This window comes from Sinocyclocheilus grahami, unplaced genomic scaffold, assembly GCF_001515645.1.
Source record: "Sinocyclocheilus grahami isolate Dianchi unplaced genomic scaffold, SAMN03320097.WGS_v1.1 scaffold1007.1, whole genome shotgun sequence".
NCBI lineage: Eukaryota > Metazoa > Chordata > Actinopteri > Cypriniformes > Cyprinidae > Sinocyclocheilus > Sinocyclocheilus grahami.
Genome location: NW_015506186.1, coordinates 60,342 through 71,723, shown reverse-complemented (window position 1 = coordinate 71,723; position 11,382 = coordinate 60,342). Strand labels below are relative to the sequence as shown.

At 35.2% G+C, this 11,382-nt stretch overlaps 1 protein-coding gene across 1 annotated transcript in view; it reads right to left on the bottom strand.

Moving 5' to 3' along the window:
* Positions 1-579: 579 nt before the first annotated feature.
* The window catches only part of LOC107565533 (myotonin-protein kinase), a 31,935-nt gene continuing 21,132 nt past the window's right edge, over positions 580-11,382 (bottom strand). Inside the window, exons 11-18 of the mRNA XM_016250783.1 lie at positions 10,674-10,919; positions 10,521-10,600; positions 7,490-7,580; positions 6,109-6,242; positions 5,596-5,693; positions 3,748-3,800; positions 3,524-3,598; positions 580-1,190 (exon numbers count right to left, since the gene is read on the bottom strand). Coding sequence (XP_016106269.1) covers positions 1,089-1,190; positions 3,524-3,598; positions 3,748-3,800; positions 5,596-5,693; positions 6,109-6,242; positions 7,490-7,580; positions 10,521-10,600; positions 10,674-10,919 — 879 coding nt within the window. The 3' untranslated portion in view covers positions 580-1,088. The remainder of the gene's footprint in view (positions 1,191-3,523; positions 3,599-3,747; positions 3,801-5,595; positions 5,694-6,108; positions 6,243-7,489; positions 7,581-10,520; positions 10,601-10,673; positions 10,920-11,382) is intronic.

Below are 11,382 nucleotides of genomic sequence, written 5' to 3'. Positions count from 1 at the left end.
TATCTGTGCATATAAACATCATATTCAGAATATGAGTGCAATCAGAATATGGAGCTGAACCGGTTGTAAACGTGACTAGTGAATCAGAATCATGGCCGCGATAATTTATTAAAGCAGGAAACTTGAGTGATTCAAATCATTCACTCAATCATGTGGCCACGATGCTGAAAAGGCTTTATAGACTGGAACTGAAGAACAGAGAAGAAGAGATCAGACTACTGCACAATAGAGTAGATCACAGTCCACACAGCTTCACTGAAGCGTCTGCTGTTGACTATCTAGTGTTCTTCAGCAAAGATCAGCGCTGCAGTGTCGCTCCCACAGCTGCAGCTCAGTCCCCTCGGCACAAACCAGCAGATACGACTCACTCCTCACCTGCGGCATCCACACCTGTCAATCAAACACCGCACAGGAGACGCATGCTTACCAGACGACTCGCTGATGGACACAGCTACTGCTGATTAAATACAGGAGAACTCTGTCACATCTCTGAATCTGTGAGTCAGCTTGTTTCTGTTGTAGGCTGCTTGATTTCCAATGGTAATCAATAGTTCTCTATCTATCCTTATTATTATTCACATTTGCCGAGTTCTTTCCAGTTGCAGTCAGAGTTTTTGGCCATTTCTGAAGGGTTTCTAATCAAATGACTAATTAGGAAAACTGATTAGATCAAATTCTAATTAAATAGCTGAGCACATACTGCATAACCAATGGCAGCATCTGGACTCTCTAGGGAAATCTTTTGAGAAACAGCAAGAAAAAAAAAAAACACGTGTAGATCAGCAGACCTAAAACAACCATATCTGTGCATATAAACATCATATTCAGAATATGAGTGCAATCAGAATATGGAGCTGAACCGGTTGTAAACGTGACTAGTGAATCAGAATCATGGCCGCGATAATTTATTAAAGCAGGAAACTTGAGTGATTCAAATCATTCACTCAATCATGTGGCCACGATGCTGAAAAGGCTTTATAGACTGGAACTGAAGAACAGAGAAGAAGAGATCAGACTACTGCACAATAGAGTAGATCACAGTCCACACAGCTTCACTGAAGCGTCTGCTGTTGACTATCTAGTGTTCTTCAGCAAAGATCAGCGCTGCAGTGTCGCTCCCACAGCTGCAGCTCAGTCCCCTCGGCACAAACCAGCAGATACGACTCACTCCTCACCTGCGGCATCCACACCTGTCAATCAAACACCGCACAGGAGACGCATGCTTACCAGACGACTCGCTGATGGACACAGCTACTGCTGATTAAATACAGGAGAACTCTGTCACATCTCTGAATCTGTGAGTCAGCTTGTTTCTGTTGTAGGCTGCTTGATTTCGATCTATCGATCTATCTATCTATCTATCTATCTATCTATCTATCTATCTATCTATCTATCTATCTATCTATCTATCTATCTGTCTGTCTATCTATCTATCTATCTATCTGTCTGTCTGTCTGTCTATCTATCTATCTATCTATCTATCTATCTATCTGTATATTTTAGTGCCGTCAAGCGATTAATCGCGATTAATCGCGATTAATCGCATCCAAAATAAAAGTTTTTGTTTACATAATATGTGTGTGTGTGTATTGTGTATATTTATTATGTACAGTATATATAAATACAAACACATGCATCCATATATTTAAGAAAAATTTTACATTTATATATTAATTATATTTATATATGATATAAATTATATCAATATAAATATATACATGTAAATATTTTCTAAATATATGCTGTATGTGTGTGTAGTTATAGAAGTTTAAGTTTACAGTAAAGATAATGTAGAATACTATTTATTTTATTTTATATAAAATAAATATTTTATAAAATATGTTGCACTCTAAAATTGCTATAAAAATCTAAGTCATATGTCTAACAAAGTTATGCTCCGAATTTGAAGTTGATATCACAAAAATTGTGGTTCCTGTGAGATTTTGTTTGGGCACTATACCAAAAATCATATAATAATAATAATAATAATAATACAAGGAATGAACAACTGACAACGTGCCGCTGAATTACAGAAAGAAAGAAAAAACAAGGTACCGTCACAAAGTTCTTGTTTGGCAAAATTAATATAAGCTATTCTGTGTCTTAAGACAAGTTCAATTAGAACAAGTTCAATAAAGCATATTTATTATATTTCTATGGTAGAGGAAAATAGCCAAACCAAAAAGAAACAAAGAAAACACAATGTAACCTTCATGAAACCGTACACAATGGAATGCGCACATGTGACTGGGGCTAGTGTCATCTAGTGGTCGCTGATTTTCTGAGGCTCAGCTGCGCGTGGATCACAAGCTGTGTGTGTGTGGATTGGGCAAGGCTAGAGAGAGTGTGTGTGAGTGAGAATGTGTGTGTGTAAACAAAAACTTTTATTATGGATGCGATTAATCGTATTGTATAGTATTTTTATTAGGAACTTTATTCGTTTTTGGTTTCTTAAAAATATTCTGAAATAGTTTTAATTCATTTTAATTTTATATTCAGTTGTAGTTTATAGTTAGTAATGTTAGAACTTTATTAAAAAAAAAAAAACTTGCCAAGACAACATTTCTAACTTCCATTTAGTTTTCCTTGAATATTTATATTTTATTTGAGCTTTATTTCATTTAACAAAAATGTTTTTGAATAGTTTTAGTTAGTGATTACAACACTAGCCTACAGAAGAGCAGCATGATACATTGACCCTAAAAAGGGCAAAACCATAAAGAGGCATCAGAAAAGTATTATATACTTATTGGGACTCAAATAATACAATTTCATGATTTTTAAAAAAAAATCTTGACTCTTATTTTTGATTTTAATGTTTGTATCCCCCAGGATACGTCGCCCCTTTGGGGGATACATTAACTGAAAACAGAACACTTGTTTATCAATGCTTGTTACAACACGGTTGTAATTCCTGAACGTGTCGGAAGACAGACCTAAGGTTGCTCTCTTTTAAAGAAGACACATTGCAGATTATTGCTGAAGTGAATGCATTTAAAAAAAAAGAAAGTATAAAAAAGTTATAGAAGTTTAAGTTTACAGTAAAGATAATGTAGAATACTATTTATTTTATTTTATATAAAATAAATATTTTATAAAATATGTTGCACTCTAAAATTGCTATAAAAATCTAAGTCATATGTCTAACAAAGTGTGTGTGGGGGGGACGTGAAATGATGCTGTAAACGAAAATTAAGTCTCAAAATCCAAATGAACCGAACAAGATCGACTCGAACTAGACGTCAATTAATGCACGCGTGTCACCTGATCCACATATGCACGGATTCTTTTTTGCATGAGAAATTTATGATATATTAATGCAGAACAAAACATTTTTAGTATTTGTCAGTATTTGTAAAAATCGCTGCACATTTATTTAATCCTGAATTCCACAGACTCAAATTGAAAGGCATTTGTTTGTGGTTAGTAAGATACATGTATAAAATGTATGCAGTACATGGATAATTGTGCGTGCGTCTATTAATCATTTTGAGCCTAATATCATCCCATAGCACTCACTCACCCTGTTGAAGAGCAGCAGGTGGCGGTGCAGCGGCGTCACGAGTGGGTAATGGCAGGCAGGGGGCGTCGCTGAGCTCTACAAACATCAGGTTTGTCAATCAGCTTTCAGTGGACAATGCGACTGACACGTGTAGGAATGATGCACACAGATCACGACACAAGAACAGATAAAGGTGACACGCAGCCATGACAGATGCAATGCTAAAGGTGCTAAGATAGGCTTACGTCCCACACGGAGTCCAGACAGCGCAGCGGCCGACACACACACAGCTCTGTGACTGGAGGAGAAACAGGTGTTAGATAGCCCATATTAGATCAGCCTCTGCCACTGCCAACACACACATACACACACACACACACACACACACACACACACACTCTCTCTCTCACGCACTCAGTCACTCACTCACACACACACACACACACACACACACAGTGATGCCGCTGTGAGCCTGCGTGAGGAAACATCATGCGTGAAGGCATGTTTACAAAGAACCATTCAGTCCAACAAACCAGAGACAGAAGATGTGCAGGAACCTTCTGAGACATTATGTCTCATCACGAGCAGAACACTGTCTTCATTGGGTCACACTGCAGGTTTTATGAAGGTAATTTAAGATTTCTAAGACCTTTCTATGAAATATCTGCCAATAGGCACAGAAAGATCATCTTAATTCAAAGGGAAACTTATCTTCATTCACCACTGACAGATATTTGTTCTTGTTTTCATAAATTCACTTCATTTTGTTCAGTTTCATAAGACCTCATATCTTTATGCTGCACCTCCAGTAAATGTATCTTGAATTAAGGAAGTTTAGATATTTGTACTGGAAAACAAGACAAAAATACCGAGGAAGAGATTCATTTAGCAGTTCATGCTACATTTAATGTGATGATTTGATTAATTTAAGACTTACTGCTATGATTTAAGGCCTTTTAATGTTTTAATTTGTGAAAGGGTGAATTAAGACTTTTTATAACCTTTTAAGACCCACAGAGCTTCAAAACTTTACTAAACTTTCACTGAAGATTAATAATTGGTCACAAACCAAATATGAACATAAAAATGCATATTTTCTGTGAAATGTTCTTGTTTATAGAACTATGTTGGCCTGTCACTAATCGAAGAACAAATATACGTGATATAAAAGTTAAGAATAAAAGTTACAAAATTAAGTTAATTGCATATTTTGTTGTAGACAGCTTCTCTTGTATATAATATATTAATAAATATATATATAGCTCTCTAAGAGCTGCAAAACGTGATCATCATAAAGTTTAATAATTGGGCCTAAAACATTGCTGAAACAAGCATTACTCAAAATTAGTGCTGTCAAATAATTAATCACAATATTTTTGCATAATATATATGTGTGTTCTGTGTATATTTATTATGTATACATAAATACACACACAGACAGTATACATATTTTCAAAATATATATGTATTTACATGTCTATATTTATATTCATATAATTTATACTATATTTAATATATAAATATAACCAATTTTTTCTGAAATATATACACGCATGTGTTTGTATTTATATATACTGTACATAATAAATATACACAGCACACATACATATATTATGTAAACAAAAATGTTTATTTTGGATGCGATTAATCACGATTTGACAGCACTACTAAAAATATTTCCTATAAATTATTAATAAATAACTTAAATAAATATATGTATTTAATTTCATTTAAAAAGATTTTTAGAAGTTTAAATATTTAATTCATAGTATTAAAAATGCCTATTTAATTATATGTCTCCATGTCAAAATATAAATAAAAAATTAGGCTTCCACTGTAAGTGACATGAACAAAACAGACAATTAAACGGTTAATCACAGTTATTATTTGTTTGACAATCGTCAGGCATGAACTTGGTGACAGGTCTAGTCATGTGATCCTGCAGTTGTTCTGTTGTGTCTCATTATCTATTCCCGGACAAGATATTTATCACTATTCTCAGGGCAGAGCTTCAAACACACTGCACAGATAATATTGCATACAGTCAGGGTGATATCTGTAATGCTAATTCCAGATCACAGATCATTCCTGACCTTGGTCCCTGCCGGCGGTCAGTCTGAGGATCTCCTCTCTCAGTCCGGCCATCTCCTGCTCGAGCTCTCTGTTCCTGCGCTCGGCTTTGTGCACACGCCTGGAGAACATCAACAGCACTGTATTTACTAGCAGTACATCAATACTACTGCACAGTTATCCACTGTTCACTCTAACAAATGTCACAAAGACAAAAATCTAAAATTCTACAGTAAAAACCTGTTAAATGGTTAAATGTAACATTCTGTATACAGTCAAGAACCTGTTTAATCCAAAATTATTCATTTTGGTAGTAAAAACTATGAATTACTATATAATTTACAGTGAAAAATAGTAAAATCACATGACACACACATACACAGACACACACACACACATATATATACTGTATATATATATATACATATACACACTGTATATCATAGACTGTAAAAAAAAACTTCTTTCCAGAAATTTCCACTTTTCAGCATTTATCATCAGATATGACTGTAACAGTTGAGTGTATGTTGTTGTACCTCTGTAGCTCGTAAGTGTGTGCGTCGCTTTGCTCCGTCTCTGCGCTGCTGCTGATTGGCTGGGGTTTGTTCTGCTCAGCAGGAAGTGACATCAGCTCAGCGGTGATGGATTCTCTGAGCCGCCACACCTGATTCTGCAGCACATTCACACTCACACTGACATCTGATTCAGACTGCTGCTAGATGAAGATCACTAATGTGAATAGATGACGCCTCTGTAAATTTGTAAATTTCATAAGAAAATCAAAAATATAAAAAAACTTAATGTTTGATTAGTAATATGCATTGCTAAGAACTTCATTTGAACAACTTTAAAGATGATTTTCTCAATATTTAGATTTTTTTGCACCCTCAGATTCCAGATTTACAAATAGTTGCATCTCAGCCAAATATTGTGCGATCCTAATGATGCATAAATCTCAATTTCAAAAAAATTACCCTTATGACTGGTTTTGTGAAAATATTATTAACAAAACTCTAAATATGTGATAATCTGTAAAAATGTCTATTTTATAAATTTCTTTTTTAATGTTTATCTTTATACTTTTTTTGATAATTTATACTTTTTTTGTTAATTTATTCTTTCATTTTATTATAATGTGTCTTGTTGTTGTTGATTTCATTTGTATGCACTGGAAGGTTCATTACAAAAAAATGTGGATTAGTATTATCTGGGGACCTCGTGTGATTTAGAAATGAAATCATGGAAAAAAATCTCTTTCTAAATGTACATCAAGAAGACCACTTATTGTGGTTAATTTTTTAATAAACCCATGTTAAATTGTATAAGTTTCATGACTTCAATTAATAAATCATGCTATTAGATTATTAAATTTTATTTAACCATTAATAAGTTCAAACAAAATCAAAAATTTAATCCAGCAAAATTAAAACGGGGGGGAAAAAACTGAATTTGGGAAAATTACAATGTATTTTATAGGGCTCTAAAATTTAATTTTTGTTAAACTTTTGATCACTCAAATTTTATAGAACCATTAAAACGGAATCCAGAAAAAAAGTGAATTTGGTAAAATAAATAAATAAATAAAACAGATTTCATAAAGCCCTACTTACATTTAATGTTTTTCAGAAATTTAGTTGTATTTTTTCCCAAATTCTCTGTTTTGAATTCCATTTTAATGGCTTGATTTAATTTTAATAATCAGAAAGCACGTCTAATTTTAAAAAACTTTATCAATTTAAATTTTTAACAATAACAGCGCCCTATGAAATTTGTATTTTTTTTTTCTCCAGAAATTCTGTGTGGTCTGTTTGAATTTCTCTGGATTTTATGATGTAATACATATTTACATTAAATTCCATTTTTATGACTGAATGTCATGATTTTGTTGATGTTTTGATCGATCAGTGTTCACCGTACCAGTTTTCCCTGCAGGTGGAGCAGATCTCTATCCTGCTGCTGGTTGATCTCCATCATGATGTCTCTGCTGCGGTCCAGTGCTCCCGTCTCTCTGTACGGCACAGCAGAGTGAGAACATCTTATGGTGTGTGTTCACACCAAACGTGAATTTAATCATTCACATGACTAGATTACATACAACCTCAATGCAAATATGCAAATAGAGGCGAATTCGCACTGGGCGACACAAATGACGTGAAACACACGATATTCGCCTAAATCCAGAGGTCGCATTAACCGAGAATTTTCCATCATTGACAGAATTTTTTTAGCAGTGACGGGAAAATCTGAAGGCCGTCCGTCACTTTGACAGATTACACTGAGGGTGATCTATTGTAATTTATAATTGTAATTTCCACCCAGTATTTATTGCTTGAATTTCCTAATAAAATGGACATCAATTTGAAATCGGAGACTTTGTTTCATATCAAAAGTAACAACGCACAAAGCTTAGCCTATTGTGATTTATTGGACATTCATCAACTGAAAACAGAGTCGACTGGAATTTAAGAATCGATATTGGTTCATAAAAATGAGAATCTATTAAAATATATATATATTTTTTTACCAAGCCCTAGCATATTTAGTTGTTTTTAGTGTCTTTGTTCATCTGTTCTCTTCATATATAAATAAATGCATATGCCTATATACTCGTCCTGTAGGTTTATTATTAAAAATGAAAATGTGAACAAAAATACAAGCAATTAAATGTGGTATTATAATTAAAATATAAAAAATTTAAATGACGGGTAATAGGCCTAACAGATTATGACGGAATTTTTACGACCCTGACGGACAATGTTAAAGAGGTCATATGATGCGATTTCATTTTTTTTTGTTGTGAAAGCGAAACTACTTTGTTTGGTCTTCCAAAAGAGGACGATATCTGCTTCATCATGCCTGGAGCTGATCTGTGCTGGTTGCAGAGGAAATACAACAACTTCGCTGTGGATCGCCGGGACATTTTACGGAGGACTGTATCCTGATCCTGGGAGAGTAACGTTAGACTAAAATGCCGGCTGTTCTGACTCACGTAAGTACGTTTTCTTTTATCATTTGCAACTGATGGTTAAAACATGAGTTTTGAGCAGTGTAGAGTAGTCTGGGCAGTGTTCGTCATTTCTCCGATCACAAATGCAGACATGGTTTTATGTTTACGCGGCGCGATGCAACGCAACGCATAAAAAGACAGTATAAGTCATTATAATCAGTAATTATGTCCCCACTGGATGCAACAAATGCCTGGTTTATAATGGGTTTTAATGTTTTTGTCTCGTCGCTCCGGCCGGACAGGGCATCACAGTATGGTGAGGGCCGTAACATTTCCGTCACACGCTTGAGGTATTCGGCCAATCACAACGCACTGGATAGCTGGCCAATCACAGCACACCTCGCTTTTCAGACCGATGAGCTTTGTAAAAATCTATGCATTTCAGAAAGGCGGGGCATAGAGGAGAAACAATAATGTACAGTATGTGGAAAATAATGTGTTTTTTTAACTTTAAACCGCATAAACATTTCATTACACCAAATACACAAAATAATATTCTTTTTAGCAATATCATATGACCTCTTTAAAGTATAACGCAACCTCTGCCTCAATCGTGTCTTGCGCGCAAGTTCAGAAATTTCACCTCGAGCAGAAAATTCGCATGACGCATTCTCGCGCGAGCTAGGCCTAATTGACATGTCCAGTTGAATCAGAAAATGGAAGAGAGCATTATTGTAGCCGTCTGTGGGAACCCCAAAATTTATGATATAGGTCTGGAGCATTAAAAAAAAACAGTTGTAGTGGTAGTTGTATTTTATTAGCATGGCTACAGAGATGCTGCTATCAATAAAAAAAATGTCAGTAGCTATGTTTCCATCCAAAGATGCGAATTTCACTTATGCGCAAAACTGGAATACCACATAAAGCATTTGCGAATAAAGCACCGTTTCTATCCAACGAGTCAAAGAGAACAAAATCGTCACTTCCTGATAAACTGGCACTAAATATCACTAAGAAAACTAGGAGAAGCCACTGAATATAATAAGTTTCATATTTAATAAATTACTTGCACCTCAGAGAGCAGACGTAACACAATAAATGCGGTCGTTGCTTTGCTGTTTGGGAACGCAGTCGTGTAAGACAATTATACAGAAATACTTTGACGGCAGACTTTGCTCAGGCATTTCAGAACGACCATAAAAACATATAGATGCTGTGAACGAGATCGGTCCGCTGCTATAGTCAAGTTATCCCGTCTCATAGCGCAAAGTCACATTACTTTTTTATGCTAATTTTTAGAACTTATGCGCAGCTTGGCGTTTCCATCCAGTGTTTTTTTATGCGATATTCCAAAATGTGCATATAAATAGGTGGATGGAAACATAGCTAGTGTATATACAGCAGTAAAATGTAACACACATTAATGCAGGATCAATACTAGTGCTGTCAAACGATTAATCGCGATTAATCGCATCCAAAATAAAAGTTTTTGTTTACATAATATATGTGTGTGTGCTGTGTATATTTATTTTGTATATATAAATACACACACATGCATGTATACATTTCAGAAGAATAGGTTATGTTTATATATTAAATATATTTATTTATAATATAAATTATATAAATATAGACATGTAAATACATGTAATTATTTTCAAATTATATACTGTATGTGTGTGTATTTATGTATGCATAATAAATATGCACAGAACACACACATATGTTATGCAAACAAAAACTTTATTTTGGATGCGATTAATCGTTTGACAGCACTAATCAATACTCGTCCACCTCTGAAACCAGACACATCAGCATTTGGCTTTCCATGATATATGGGACTTCCACAACAGGTAGTTAGTTAGTTAGTTAACATCTAAAATAACATCTTGTGAGTAATATAGAGCGAGTGACGCGATGCGCATATTCGCTTCGCATTTGGTCTGAACACACCATTAAAGCTGCGCTCAACAATAAAGCTGCTGATGAAGAGTCACTAACCTGGTGGCTGTGTAAGAGTAGCCTACAAACGCCAGATGAAGCCCAACCGGCGCTCGCTCCATCACGCCACTCAGGCTTTCCTGAACACAAGAGCAGAAGAGTCAGATCCCGCTGAGATTCACATCTCTGTGATGGATCTGATGGCTCGGGTACCGTGTTGCTCAGACAGTCGTCTAGCACGTCGAAGTTGGAGGTGTCTGTGGCGTCGGAGACGTCAGGACGGTACGGAGGAGGGAGGAGATGAAGGGAACTCCAGTCCAAACCCGTGAAGAACGGGTGTTTTCTGAAGTCCACGGAGCCCCGTGAGCCCAACCTCACGCTCCTGTCGCAGATCAGAGCGCTGATGAGTGACCTCGCCTCCTCGGACACCTCAGACCCCGGAGGAAACTCAAAATAATCCTGTTCAGACAGAAACACACACTCAGCGCTTCATCTATATTCATGCCTTATTTTTTTACAAACGTGCGCAAATCGCAGAATCCTTCAAACTTGTCATGGAACTGGTCAAAAATGGGCTGGCAGACTCAGAGATCTACATGACAACCTGTCCAATTAAAAGTTCAGTTTAACTTGAAGAAATTATGACAGAAACATATTACTATTGTATATTAAAGCGTACTCAAAATAGAAATAATAATAATAATAATAATAGTAGTAATTAATTAAAAGTTCAGTTTAACTTGAAGAAATGATGACAGAAATATATTACTATTGTTTATTAAAGCTTACTTCTCAAAAGAGAAATAATAATAATAATAGTAGTAGTAGTAGTAATAAATAATAATTTACTACAACACAAAAATGCTAAACCTCTTCACCACAGCTCACCAAAATAAAAGTTTGGTTTAACTTGAAAAAAAAA